At 46.5% G+C, this 15506-nt stretch overlaps 1 protein-coding gene across 1 annotated transcript in view; it reads left to right on the forward strand.

Moving 5' to 3' along the window:
• Window positions 1–15506, forward strand: part of TONSL (tonsoku like, DNA repair protein) — a 612770-nt gene that overhangs the window by 280671 nt on the left and 316593 nt on the right. The window contains exon 15 of the mRNA XM_069621801.1: window positions 4143–4306. Coding sequence (XP_069477902.1) covers window positions 4143–4306 — 164 coding nt within the window. The remainder of the gene's footprint in view (window positions 1–4142; window positions 4307–15506) is intronic.

Raw genomic sequence — 15506 nt, forward strand, 5'->3', positions numbered from 1 at the left:
GTCGGTGTCTCACTCCCACTCCCCAAGGACACCCCGTCCAGGTGATCCTCCCGCACTGGTCCACCCCCAGGAACTGCATCCAAAAGCGATGGCCGTGTCCTGGCCACCTGGATGACAGATCCTCGGGGACTAGATGGGGAGACACCTTCAGGTTTCTCACAGGACGCCTCTCTAGAAGGATGGGGAGCCCACACCGGGCAGTTGCACACCAGAGGCCTCTGGCAACTGGAGGAGAAGGGCCTCCACATCAATGTCCTGGAACTTCGGGCCGTATTCTGGGCCTTCAAGTCTTTTCTGCCGTCGATGTAGGGCAAGGTGGTCAGGATCTTAACAGACAACACCACCATCATGTTTTACATCCGGAAGCAAGGAGGGGGCGGGCAGGTGGGGGTGCACTCTCCAAGGAAGCCCAGGATCTGTGGCTCTGGGCCATTCGGCAGGGCATGTTCCTCATCCCTTTTCACCTGGCATCAAGAACACCATCGCACATCAGGGAGTTGCATTCCTTCCACGAATGGGGGCTTTGCCAGGACCAGGTGGACCTTCCATTCGACAGGTGGTGAAAACCCCAGATCGAACTCTTCACAACAGCAGTGAATGCCAAATGCCAGAAGTTCGCTAGCAGGTTCCCTCAGCTGAGGAGCATGCCGTGGGAGGGACGGTTTCTGTATGCTTTTCCTTCATTTCTACTCATGCTACGTGTGATCAACACACTCAAAGTACCACTGCAAGATAATACGTGTCTCTCCAACGTGGCCGAGGCAGATCTGGTATCCGGACCTGCTGCGTCTGGCAGTCCCCGTCCATCAGTCTACTGCTGTTCCCAGACCTTCTCACCAGAGAGGGAGGGAGGGGCGATTTTGCACCGCGACCCGCAGTCACTGAACCCGAGGACATAGCTCCTGCAGCCCTAGAGTTTTGGGGTTATGCTTTACCAGCGGAATGTACGGAGATCCTGGCCAGAGCCTTGTCGGCGTTAAAATGCTACATCCATAAATGGAAGCGCTTCTCTGTGTGCTGCCAGACTGAGAAGATTACCCCCCCCTGTGGGTCACGGCCCTCAACTTCTTCCCTATTAGCGTTCCTTGGCCAAGGCGAGATTGGCACTCGCCTCCATCAACGTGCACCTCGCCATTTCCTAGTACACCAGATCTCCAGGTAGACCCTCCCTGTGATCGCACAGACTTGTCAGGAGTTCCTCAATGGACTTTTCTCGTGGCTATCGCTAGGGATGTAACGGTATAACGGTATACCGTAAAGATACCGTGAACCACTTAATTGAACAATAATAACCGTCACATTGTTTATACCGTTATACCGTTTATACCATTAAGTGTGCTTTTCAATCTGATTTGGAAAGGCTGCAGTAAGCAAGTGCTGCGCAGTCTTGGTCTTGCACTGTTGGATGTGCCGTCTGCCAAGTAGTTTCAGTTGGAGCAGTTTTTAATGCCATTCCATAAACCACACGTGCCCGACACAAAATCAATATGTTAGCAATAGGAAGAATAGATACAGTGCCAAGAAGGAAAAGGGTTTACTTTGAGTTGGCGGCTTTGGGGTTTATATATTTATAATGGATAATGTTCTGTGAACATATGACAATGGGGGATTTCCCTGGTTCTATCATTGAAATTACATATAATAAGTCACACTGAGAAATTCACTCATCCCCGGGGGGGGGGGGGGGGCCGGGGGGGGTGTGGGTGTGTGTGTGTGTGTGTGTGTGTGTGTGTGTGTGTGTGTGTGTGTGTGTGTGTGTGTGCACGTACACGTGTGTGTGTGTGTACACGTGTGTGTGTGTGTGTATACTATCATCAGCCTCCATTGATCTGTGGCATGCAGGTTATCAAGATGGCAACATGTTCATCTTCACCAGTAGCCCGTGGGGGGCTAAAAGCCTAAATGACCTCTTAAGAAAAGCTATTCAGTTTGCTTTGCCAGTCGCAGCAGGGCTCCCCCGTCCTCCTCTACACACGTGTGTTTGTGTTTGGTGGCAGCAAGGGGTGGCATTTCAGTGGAAAGTATGTTGAAACGCCCAATTCTGGCCCTGGGTGCCTGGTTTTGTTTGTGATGATAAATCTGACAATTTATGACCTTTTAGAAAATATTTGTTAAGATTAGTTAACTCCACCCGCTATACCGCGATAACCATGATATACCGTCATTTGGCAAGAAGGTTATCATACCGTCATAAAACTAATACCATGACACCCCTAGCTATCGCCTCTGCCAGGAGGGTATGGGAGATTTACGCCCTGTCGTGCAAGCAACCATACTTGTCTTTCCATGCATCAAAGGTACCATCAGAATTCCACCTCAATGATCCTTTGGTGTTTGTCTTCTTCCCGAATCTGCCATCGCCAGCAGAGAGGGCCTTGCATTCTCTGGACGTTGCTCATGCCCTGAAGTTGTACATGGCACGTACAAAGAATTTTTGGAAGACTTCTCAGTTGTTCGTCAACTTTGGACCTGTAAATCACGGTAAAGTCTTATTTAAGGGTTCCATCTCCAGCTGGCTATCCGGCTGCACCATGCACCGTTATCGACAGTTATTGACTAGCGAGCAGGCCGCTGCCAGGCTGACCAAGAGCCCACTCCACCAGGGCCATTGCAGCACACTTTCATTAGGTTCTACTGCGTCAACAGGGATTCCAGAGGGAGTCCAGAGCTGGCCAAGCGGTGCTACGCACCCTGTTTACTTGCGGTGAGTCTTTTCCAGATGCAAGGGTGTTATTGCTTCTGTTGAGCTTTGCCACCTCCTGTGGTTGTGTATATGTACTGCTGTGTAATCGTTATTCATGAGTTTGTGAATCCATGCCAGACCCTATGCTGGAGAAGATTTAAGTTACTTAAAGAAGAGCCACACAGGGGAAGGAGGGAGGGTTTGCATGTGAATCCATGCCAGACCCATGCTGGAGAACAATAGTTACAGGTACGTAACTTAAACCTTAACAATCCTCTTTAATCAGATGCCACAAGTTCATAAGTCAAATACAAATTTAAAGAATCTGGACCAACAAAGTATCCTACATCACTGGAAAGAAAAATTGAATCTACAGATTGACGAGTGGTTGGTTGAAATGTCGACATTTGTCGCAGCCAGCCATGATCAGGAGGCTATTGGGTGAGCTACATCAAATGCTATCACTGAATGATGAAACAAACGGCCTCTTCAGACTAATTGGTGCACAGTTACTGTGTTCATGTATGGTTGAGAAGATACTGATGGGGGTGCCGGTGGAAGGTGTCCGAAAGGTTCCATGTTTTAATATCCCCTCAAAAATATCGCGATACATAAATATTGCTATATTTTTGCAGCAATATTGAGGCATGGCCCCTGCTTGGGCCAACCCCCACTCCCACAAATTCCCCCCCAAAAGAATCGCCTATGACATTCCAGACAACCATATATACGCCACTATTTTTGGTGGGGAAAATATGTAGGGATGCTGTCCTAAATTGTGACTTTTTCTGTTTGTATATGAAAATGTAATTCTATGTATTAATGAAAGCACTTTTTAAAAATGCTTTAATTAAAGAAAAGATTTTGGATCAGAGGAAACATCACCCTGTCTCTGCCCTTCTCAAGAAGGCAAATACATGTGCAGATGCTTGCATTTGTAAAGCTGCGGGAAATTGCTCCAACTGCCTCCAAGACCATGAAAATCTATAGAAGCTGTAGGACTAGGATTATATGAGTTACTACTATCATTTACTTGCCCTTTTACACACCATGTAAACACTCTTGCTATCTCTTGTTTCTCGCCCACACGCCCCTTTCATTTTGTTTTGCCTCATGACCTTGTGGCGGATTAGATGATGTGGTTATGTGGTGAACAGTGGGCTTGGGCATTATGGCATATCAAGATGTTTGCATACATGTCTGAGTTCAGAAAGTAAGGACTTGCTTATATGGTGTAGAAGGGTGTCTACAATAGTGCCATTGTGTTCTGAAATAGAAAGGTTATCTTGCATGGGATGGCATCGCAGGGTGCCTTCAATAATGCTAATGTTTTCTGAAAGAGAATGACTGGCTGGCATGGCATTGTAAGGTGTTTACCTTCCTGTATCTCTTGGGTAATGACTTGGCTTTAGCTAGTTATATTAATTTGTGCCCATTGCTGTCTTTTCAATATTTACAGAGATCGTACAGTTCCTACTCGAACATGGAGCCAATATCAATGATCCTGGTGGACCACTCTGCGAAGGGATCACACCTCTTCACGATGCCCTTGCCTCTGGGAACTTTGAAGTGGCACAGTTACTGATCCAGAAAGGGGCCTCTGCAACACAGAGAAATGCCAAGGTGAGTAATGCACCCTGCTTCCCTGCACCCTCTTAACAGTTTCAACAGCTTTAATCTTGTTTCGTTTAGTCAGCGTCACCATTCACTCTGTGCGACACCTGTGCGTTTTCCTGTGGACGCATAGTAGAATCTCGACAAGGATGTTTTTGGTTTTGGCACTTTGCTGGCGTAAGCCACCTATTCGCTAAAACATTGGTAATGTAAATGTAAAAAAAAGGAGAAAGGGGAGTTCAGGAGCAGTGTATGACATTGGCATGGCAATTTGCCAATGCTTTGCTATGAAAAGGGCGAAGCACCATTTGGCCCGTCAACCTCTCGCTCACATCTGGTGGGCTGCTGCTGTTGGTAGGGAGGTGTGTGCACGCTCCAAGGTAGGAGCAAAATAACTGTAGGAACTATATGCTGGTTATTATTTAAATTTCTATGCACTGTAAGGAAGGCATGGTATCAACGTAAGACTGACACAAGTGACCACAGTTTAAGGGCGTTTTATTGAACCTTATCAAGGGTGTGAACCTTATCAAACGTCTATCGAAACATAATCTAAGATGGGAGCAAGCTACGACCATCAATTAATAACGCAGTCCTAGTTTATTCTCGTCAAAATACAAAGGGCCTATACTAAAAAAAAGGATTGCCAATCCTTACTGCTAATTTACAAATAATGTGGGGAAATGTTAATGAAAAAGAAAGTAGTGTTCACAAAATAAGTCAGGCTGTTTAGGCCGTTGGCCTCCCTTCCCCACGTTTTCAGCATGGGACACAGTGGTTCAGTCGAGCATAGCACACGCTTGGGCTTCTTCGGGACGAGGACACAGTTCTATTACAAGCATCAGGGCCTTCAAGTCTCTTACGTTCTCAATAGTCTCTTGGTCTAGAGGGCCTGATGTATCAAACAAACAAAATGTTCCTTTCCAAGTATTCAATTAGGGCGATTTACGCTTCACCCTGGATCCCCCTCAGCCTTGCTCACATCCCCTGTTGTACCACAGTCTTCTCTCAGGTGACTCACGGTTCTCCCCGGATCCCTCTGTCAGCCTCAGATCTCATTTTCACAATTAGTCTCCCTCAGCCGGGCTCGGACCAATTACAATTCCTATATGCTATCGAAGACTTTCGAATGTGCACAGGGTTTGGCTTAACCCGTTTATTCATAGAATGTTGCTGCTTGCAATCTTGTCTGCTATCAGTCTCTTCGATTCACCGGCTGTGCTGACTTCACTGGCCCTGCTTTGCTGTCAGAGCCAAGGACAGTACCACAGCAGCAATCGCTCCTCCACGCCTCGGCCATCGATGTGGGAGAGCCCCGGGTACCTTCGACACACAATGCACCTTTCTTCAGTATTAATTCCCGCTCTTATGTTTCTTATCCTCGGGGGTTCATGAAAGTAGCGGTTTCCTTCCTCTGAAAAGGCCAAGTGCGATTCCCTCCTTGCAGTCCTTTCTCGACTCGCCGTCTTTCTCCTCGTATTAAACTGCCATCTTGGAAATTGCTGCTCCCTCGTGTGTTTTGCCTTGCTGAGAGTGTGCTTTCGTGTGAGGAAGTCTGATGGAAGTCGGGTGTATGTAATTATCCGCAATTGCGCGACTCTGCTTGACCCCTGTGTTGGGACATGTCAGGTATACGGCTCTGGCGTTCGTCCGTTGTCACTCACGGTGAACTGTTCTTGAGAACGTGTTGGCGTTGGGAAATGGGGGTGGGCGGGTTGAGTTCCTGGGTATTCTATCTGGTAGGATGGGGAAAAGGTGTTATTGGGAAGGGGATACCGCGTCTCACCCTCCTGTGTCCCACTTCCACTTGCCGAGGACCCATCATCCAGGTGATCCTCCCGCACTGGTCCATCCCAGGAACTGGATCCAAAAGCGATGGCCGTGTCCTGGCCACCTGAATGACAGATCCCCGGGGACTAGCAGGTGAGACACCTTCAGGTTTCTCACAGCACCAATGCTTTTTTTTTTTTATTTTTTTTTTTTACCTAAACTTTCGGTTGACTATGTTTAAAGTCAGCCGGGGGGTGTTGTGTTTTCGAGATAAAGCTGTGAAGGAGGTGGAGCGTTGCTATGGTCTGTTTGGTGTCTCTGAGCTTGTGCGAGATCTACGTCGCCGAGCTTCTTATATCGTTCCCGTGGGCAAGGTGTTGGCTCTGGGTCTCTCCGTGCCCTGGTTTATGTTTCTTGTGTTCCGACGGTGAACCTTTCAGATAAGAAAAACATATGCCAGCTAATCTGGCTGGCTCCAGAATATTCTTGAGGTCTCAGGTGTTTTATATTTATAGTGTGGCTTGCAGTAAATGTGATTTGAAGTAACTGCTGAGGCAGGACTGTATAATATGAGCCCCACTGTGAACTTTGGATACAAAAGGAAACAAGCTCCCCACTTGACTGCACTGCATCCCAGCCGGGTTAGTCTTGTTTGTTTGTTTATATTATTTATAATGCGCGAGCGTACCCGGGGGTATCAGGGCGCAGCCTTTACAAGAATTTTCGAAACTTAGTTACAATACAAGAATATACAGAATACAAGAATGAAGTACAGCAATGTTATATACAAATCAGTAGAAGCCAGCAGGCAGTTATATACAGGTAAGCAGGAGGCACACAGGCAGGTAAGCAGGAAGGCATATGTGGTTACAGTTTGTGCGGGTGGCGCTGTGCACTTCAAAGTCTTAGTGGGTCTCGAGTTTCAACCATGAGATTACCAATGAGCGGAAATTCTGGTAAGGCATGTCAATTCTAAGGTTAGGAGGCAAGGAATTCCACAACAAAGCGGCTTTTACTGGGAAGCTGTTGCCCCCTATCGTGGCCCGCTTGTAGTAAGGAACAGATACAGTTTTTGTATGCAGTTCTGGTGGGTCTTAATGAGGACTGTCGGTGGAATCTGTTGATCAGGTAAGTTGGGGCGGCATTGTTCAAAGACTTGTGAGTGAGTGATGCCGTTTTTAATAAAATTGTATCTTTAGTGGCTAGCCAATTGTTCTGTTACTTGAGATTTGTAATGTGTTCCCTTCTGGAAATGCCCAGAGCTGCTCTTAGAGCATTGTTCTGAAGGGTTTGCAATTTACTGGTGGTAGCCTTACTAGATCCCAGATATAGGGCATTGCAGTAGTCAAGGCGAGACAAAATAAGAGCTCTGGCGAGTGTCAGGCAACTAGAATCCAACAGGAAGGGTTTAGCTGCGCGGATTAATATGCATGTATAGGCCGTGGAGGATGCAAGGGAGCTCACTTGTCTTTTGAAGGAAAAATTGGAATCTAGATAGAATCCCAGAGTTTTGACCTCCTGTCCAACTTTAATGTTTCCGTCAATCATGAAGGAATTGTAGTCTGGGCCGAGTTTCTTTATATTGAGTGTGGTACCTAGGATTATGAGTTCTGTTTTAACATCACTCGGGCATAGTCCGTGAGTGGCCATCCATGCCTGGGTGATGATGTACACCCTATTTAACAAGGCCAAATCCTTTCCATAATCTCTAGAAAGCGAAAGGAGGATCTGAGTATCATCTGCGTAATTCGTGTAGGTGATACTGAGATGATCCAAATCATCGAAAAGGGGCTTGGTAAATATGTTGTATCGTGTGGGGGACTTGTAAAACATTGCACCAGTATGTACAACTGCGGAGTGCGCCAAGAGCAATGGGACGCCATTATTCAACTTTTTGGCCGTATGGATACGCATTCAAAATCGGTTAATGTACTTTGTTTGCCCTTAGGACGCATTAAAACGCAATGATTGTCTCTGGTATGGGCTGTGCTCCCATCACCACCCCCCCCCCCCCACACATACACAACGCTCCAATCCCGTGTCACCACCCAATAAACGTTTATAAAAGTCCCTGACATATAGAGGCACTGGAACCAGTAGCAGGGTAAAGGTTAAGAGACTGGACGTTGCCTTTAAACTAACTGTATAATGAATTGCTTGTTTTTGGAAAAGTGTGCTCAAACATAACCCTGAACACAAAAGGGCCCCCACTGATTGAGGAAATAAAAATGATTATGATACACCCCCAAACTGTCTGAACTCGATAGAGTACACCCTCCGCCTGCCAAAGCATCGATTCACTTTCCAACAGGTTTAAGAGATCCTCTATTACCGGATGGATGTTATTTTATCAACCTGCTGGGATTGAACCCTGTCCGAAGTAAATCAGAGGCAGATGTCTGCAGCTGGTGCACTAATCTGCCGAGAATTTGACAAACTAACGTTATATTTTTCCTCCCAGCTTTACGTATTTCCTCTTGGCACCGCTCATTGGATGACTTATGATATGATAGGTTATCTATAACGCGCTTAATGCCCAGAGGTTTCCAAGCGCTAACCCGGGGATCGAACCTGCGGTGCTTCGTGTCGTCTTGCTCTCAAGTCGAACACATTGCCCTTGAGCTATCCTCTCGGACCTGTAACGCAAACGATCTCCCCCTTGTACTGAATTCAGCTGTCCGAAATGCTGGGTCTTTGGCGCCGAAATCTTAATGTTCTTGCCATGGCTTTAAATTAGATTTATTCAAGGTGCCCGGGTTCCCTGAATGAGGCCGGCTCCGCCTCTCAAGGGGCAGCGTTAGGTCATGAGTGTTCTCATTCTAGCGCAAGAGACTGCGCAGGACGCAAATGAATATGAAAAGAGCTTTGCAAATGGCTGCTCGTGGCTCAGACAGGCTGTGTGTAAAAGGCAGCATGCCGCGTTTCCAGAAAAATCGGCATATTCATTGACAGCCTGCCCTGACCCAAATACCAGCCCCAGCACTATCGTGACATCACCACGTAAGCTTCAAAGTTGCCTTCAAAACATATATGCCTGCCTAAAAGACTCCGAAGGTTTGCAGCATTGCAGTGTGATTTTGCACTGGTATTTGCATCAGGGTAAAGGGCCCTTGAAATACAAATAAATTGCTCTAAAACGTATTTTCACTGCGGCAGCATTTAAGTGGAATACTTTGTGGCTTATTGTGTTTTAATTTTAATGTAGGATTCGCGCCACCACCCCCCATCTCCTTTCCCACTTTCAAACCACCCACCCTTCTTTTGCCTTGTAACCCCAAAAATACCCATTTAAATTACTTCAGCACAAAGAAAACGCATCAAAATAAATTACCACGAATAGCAAAGTATACGCTAGGTTGCTCTTCACCGGTGGAAAGTTTTTGTAATACGGGTCTATTTAAAAGGTGCTGCATATTTCAAATGAAAACTATGAAAGGAAAATGTTGCAGTGTTCAGGGATTGCAATGTTCCACAGAGGATGCTTGCAAAAGGGCACTGCTAACACCTCAACGTTTTCTAAAATCCTTTCAGAATAGTGGCTATTGATAATCAATGAGTAAGCAATTAGTGCAGCTTTGGGAAACGAGGTGAATTAGACGTTTCAGCAGCGCGTTAAGTGGGGTAAGAAATTGAGAGGGGACGGGGGCTCATTTGGGGGCGTGGCTTGCCTCGTGGGCGTGACCTAAGACTTGACGGGTGTGGCCTAAAGAAGAACATGTAAAAATACACAGGGATGGTCTGTCCTACATAAATAAGTGCATATGGCAACACCGTCTGTTTGGTACAAGCAAAGTGTGTGATTCTGGGCAAATCATTTAATTGCACTGTCTTGTCTGCAGCTCTGATTCGCTTCCTGGCTTATGTTAAAATATCATGTACAATTCAACTGGGGTTGCCAGTCCAAAGACATAGCCACACCCTTCTGTAATGCCTGAGAAATCAGTGTTTTTGTTTCCTGCGTCATCCTTTCATCACAGCCAGCGTTGCTTTACAACAAGTGAAAATGACACCAAAATGGTCTCGCATGTCACAATATGTAATGTTTTGACTAGTTCTGCACCTAAAATTGCCATCCTCTGCTTTCATTCATTTTCTTCTCCAACTCTCACCTTTGCTCTCAGCCCTTACTTTTTCTCTCATCCTCCCTCTCACACTCTTCCTCTTACACTCCCACTTTCTCGCTCATGTTTCCTCTTGCTCATCATCGCCACCCTCTATCAATGGCTTCCTCAGTTGCTCTATTCCCCTTCTCGTTCCATTACACACACCTGCATTCCTTAATGCATCCTCCTTTAAAACTTTCCACTCTCCTCCTTGCACCCTGGTGCCTACAAATGCAAACGGGAAACGCCAAAACTATTGGCATTGCCAATGCTTAATTTGTGTTGTTTCCAGTAGCTTGTTGTGGCCTTGGTGCCAGTACATTTGAACAACATTGTATTTCCTTTTGCTGCCTTTAGCGCAGTGTTTGGTGTGTGGGCATTTCAGGAACTGGTACATCCCATGTTTGGGCGTTTCCTGCTTCACTCCAGTGCATGGTTGTGCCCCTCACCTCTTCTTTGGTGTCCTTGACCCTCTACTTTGATCGCAGTAGAACCAGGTTCGGACTGGGCCATAAAATTGTCTCAGGCACCAATGAAGAAGTGGCCCACAGTTGCAAATGGCTATTCATTCCTTTTGTGACACTGTTTGAATAGAACCCAATAGAACCCAAGGGGGAGTTCTTTGATAAAATGTGAGGCAAATTGTGCATTTTATAGAATATATTTTCAGCTACACTGGTGAAAACTACTAGCCGCATAGTGAAGTAGCTTATCAAACTGGCCCACACTGGCCAAACAAGTGCCCCACTTTGGCCTAAATATCTGCCCCACACCAGCATTTTTCGTTCGGCCAGAGGCCTAATCCCCTATAGGCCAGTCCGATCCTGGGTAGAAATACAATCCATTCAATGCGCAGGTATGGACAGGATTGTTCCCTTAGCAGAAACCACTCTCCATTCACAGGCTTGTGTCATCTCCAGGCATCCAGTTGAAGGATCCCAGAAAAGAGAAAATAACACATAACCTTTTTACTTTTTACCCTCTAGACAAAGTCCGCTACAATGCTGGGGCAGGTGTTACCTATAAGTGAGTCTCACTTGTTCCTTTGAGCATATGAGAGGCTTTGCCCCTTTGGAAACTGACCTGCCCGTACAACTTGCTGTCACAGGACAAAGGCAAGACACTACACCCATGCCCACAGAACATGAATTTAGCAGCCTGGCTCCTGAGGTCATAGAATTTGGCCATTTACAACTCCCTCAGAGATGCATGGACATTCTCAAAGAAGCTAGAAAACCCAACACTCGCCACTGCTACTCTAGCAAGTGGAAGAGATTTGTCATCTGGTGTAGAGGTAAGAGCATCAACCCAGTCCACTGCTCTCCCACACAAATTGTCCTGTACCTGACCCATTTACTGGACTCAGGTCAAGTGTTCAATTCTATTAAAGTCCATCTAGCGGCACTTTCTGCATACACCACCTCTCAACTTAAGGTGTCATGGTGGAAAGTGCCAGTTATCAAAGCCTTCATGGAGGGGGTAAAGAGAATACACCCTCCGATCGCAAACCCAGCTCCCGGCTGGGACCTTAATGTGGTACTTACCAGGCTCATGGGCTCACCCTTTGAACCCATGCACAAGGCAATTCTTAAGGACCTCACCCTTAAGACTGCTTTTCTAATAGCTATCACCTCCATTAGGAGAGTAAGTGAACTACAGGCTCTTTCTATTCTAGACCCCTTCGTAACAGTTCACAAAGATAAGGTGGTTCTACGCACACACCCAAGGTTTGCACCGAAATTCATATCGAAATTCCATGTCAACCAGTCAATAGAACTACCAACATTCTTTCAAAACCCTTCCAATTTGGGAGAAAAAAGCCTGCATACACTTGATGTGCACAGAGCTGTCATGTTTTATATGGAAAGAACGAGGCCACTGAGAAAGACTAATCAGTTTTGTTTTGGTGGCAGCAGGAAGAGAAGGAGATGCAGTCTCAAAGTCCACTATTTCTAGATGGATTGTTCAATGCATCACTCTCTGTTACACTCTTGCTAAGAGAGAACTACCCTTCAAGCCAAGAGCACACTCTACTCGAGGCACTGGGGCATGCATAGCATTCATTGCAAACGTTCCCCTTGAGTCCATTTGCAAAGCGGCAACCTGGAGTTCTGTACAGACCTTTACAAAACACTACTGTCTAGATGCTCACTCTAGATCTGATTCCCAGGTGGGACAAGCAGTATTAAGACATCTTTTCTCTACTGTTCCTTCTCACAACCCACTTCCAACTCCAGGTACTGCTCGCTAGTCTTTGCACAGCATGTGATTCTAAGCAGATTAACAAACATCAGAAGACAATGCATTACTTACCGTAAAAGCATTTCTGATGGTTGTATCTGCTTAGATTCACATGCGCCCACCCGTCCTCCCCGCTGGGATGGAAGTAACATAGACATCTTTCTACATCTCTCTATCTTTCTGTACTCACTCACGTATAGAAGGCTCCCTCAGGGCAGAAAAAATACAAACAGAGGGACCTCGACGCGCGAGGGATTGTGGGTACACTGCACGTCACTATAGGGATAGTGTTACAGACACGCCTTGTCGACGTCCCTTTTTCGACTACGAAAAACAAAATGCAATACTCCGCAATGACCACTGGATGTCGGACTATGCACAGCATGTGAATCTAAGCAGATACAACCATCAGAAATGCTTTTACGGTAAGTAATGCATTGTCATCTATTTTTGTAACAGCTTTTTGGTTACTTTTACAATGTGCCTAAGACAAGCTGGTGGCAGCAGTGATATTTTTAATGTTTTAAAAACATTTCACTTGTGCACTTTTGCATTTTCCATGAATAGCTACTAAAGGTGGCTAGGTGTCTGTGTGTGGGCTAGAGAAGGGGTCTGGGACTATCTAATCCCAATTCACGCCTCTGGTGCCAGAAAGTCTGTTAGGCATATGTGATGACCAGTGGCAATGCATGATTGGACAGCCACTGGCTATTTGAATGGTGCAGATCCTTACCATTGGTGGGCTTTCGGCTGGCTTCCTGAATCTTGGATAAAAGGAGGGGGCTAAAATAAATGCATGGGTGGTGTTGCCAAGTGGCACCGCGCCAATCTAGTTGTCCATGTTAATGATATTTTCTTTCAGAAAAGCTAAGCACTGTCCGCATCCGGTGGGGGAAGACCATAAGACCTACCGTTCTGAAATTGTGTACATGAGTAAACTGGGTGACCCCTCACACTTGTGCGCTCAATGCTTGAGATCTATGATTCAACAAATAATTCTATTCCTTGTTGGTTTTACGAAAAGTGCCTTTTAATTAAGTAAATTACTATGTGGAGGTTACATGATATTTACAAGTTGTACTCTTGTGCAATCTTAATCAGCCATTGCATACAATTGCAGTAATAAACAGCCAACAATAACCTCTTGGTGCACGTGCCTATTGTTTCGCCAAACAATGGCTTCCTGTAGGCTAGTTACACCTGCCCTACCTGTACTTCATGTATATTTCTCGCTTATATTAAGTGTAATCATTTGTAAATATTTGTAACTTATTGTAAATAATTATGTCAATATTGTAACTCATGATGAAAGTATACCTGTAACGCCTTTGCGCCCAGATACCCTTGGGTTTGGTGCGCTTAATAAATCAATAAAACAAACAGTATCTGGCTCATACCAAGATAACTCGTAACATTTGCTTACGGTATCTTATGTTTGGTTACAGCTTCGACAACAGTTAATTTATAACATACAGTGATTCATTACAGTACAATCCGTAAGCTTTAGTCTGGAAGGACGGGAGAGGGAAAGAAAATGGTCCAGCATATGAGAAAAGCATGGTTTCATTAACGGGTGTAGTTTGGATGATGTAATTCCTATTGCACACCACTATGCTTGGTTGCATTAGTTATTTCACAGTGTAGCTGTAACGCTCACCTGGTTCCCACGGGGGCGCTGGTCTAGTCTGGATTGCTGTGGCCTCTTCTAGCGTGATGCGCAGGACCCGGAACACCGATTGGACAGGACCTCCAAATCATGCTTGCCTGGCCCGTAGGAATATCCTTCTGCAGATGAGAAAGGGGATTGCCAGTCTGCAGAATAGTGTGCGAGCTCCCCCCTTTCCCCCTTCGTTCCTCTCTAACTTCCTCCAAACCCCGGTTTAAGCTCACCTTATGGTTTGGAAGGATGAACTCTCCATCCTGCTTCTGGTGCAGGGGCGCATGTTCGTCCAGTTACTTCACTGGTTTTCAGAATGGCGCTGGCAAAATCCACTTGACTTTCCTGAGCGATGCGCCGTAAGTATGAAAGTTCAAGTGAGGCCCCCTTTATGTTGTCTTTCTAACCTGTGATCTGTCCTTTATTTCAGGTGCAGAATGAAGGCGATGCGTCGAGGGGTTAAACTGCCGAGGTGAGTATTGATGAGGGCGATCCCTCTAAATGTCCTTATCATTCCCCAGAAATGTCTCTTGTCCTTTCCCCATAGGGACCGGGGTACGGTACCTGCCAACGGGGCGGCGCCGACCCGAAATGTGGAAGAAAAGCCGGTAAGTATTATGGCTGTTAATCAGGCTTTCCTTATGTGTTCCTTCTGCTCACCTTTTGTTTCTTCCTCTCTCCCCTAGGTGCAGAGATGTGGCGTCCGATGCTGACAGCCGCGATGGAGCCGGGAGATGTCTCGAGGACAGGTGAGTGAAGCGTGGCGCTGCAGCGAGCAACGCAATGCTTTTAAATGGAAGTCTTTCTTCAGGGATGCTGGCGAGAAGATTCCGGATGCAGGTAAGAAGTTTGAAATAGTCCTTGGTTTTCACCTTTCTCTTCTCTTCCTTCCTTGCAGGTCTTCCGGGTTCGAGGCGGGCGTGGCTGGAGTCCAGGAGCAGGAGCAGACACGGTGAGCGTTAAGCTGCAGGAAGCAGAACAACGTGAAGCATGAGCTGCTGTCTGGACGTGGCTTAAATAGCCTCCAAAGAAGTCCCAGGTATGTATCCTTCCCCAACTAGGTATGTATCCTTCCCTGGCCACGCCAGAGTGAAAAAATAGTCCCTATGAAAAAATAGTCCCTTTCAGGTCTCGGGGAGGCCTGAAGCGTGCAGCATGGTCTGCATCAGGTAAGTGCACAAAACACCTCCCTTTATGAGCCTGGCGCCTATGGCGCCAGGACCGATGTCCAACATGAGCCTGGCGCCAAAGGCGCCAGGACTGAGACCAACGAGCCCCTATAAGGGGCCGCTGGGCTTTTACCTGAGGGCATGATGCCTGCTTCCGGGGGTGCTGGGCCTGGCCTGGTGCTCCGGGGGTAGGCATCATGACAGTAGCAGGCTGCCTGGTGTTTGACATGCGTGGTTCACTCCTTGATTAATGAGTAAGGGAGGAGTGT

Source organism: Ambystoma mexicanum, chromosome 5q (assembly GCF_040938575.1).
Source record: "Ambystoma mexicanum isolate Mex_15411 chromosome 5q, UKY_AmexF1_1, whole genome shotgun sequence".
NCBI lineage: Eukaryota > Metazoa > Chordata > Amphibia > Caudata > Ambystomatidae > Ambystoma > Ambystoma mexicanum.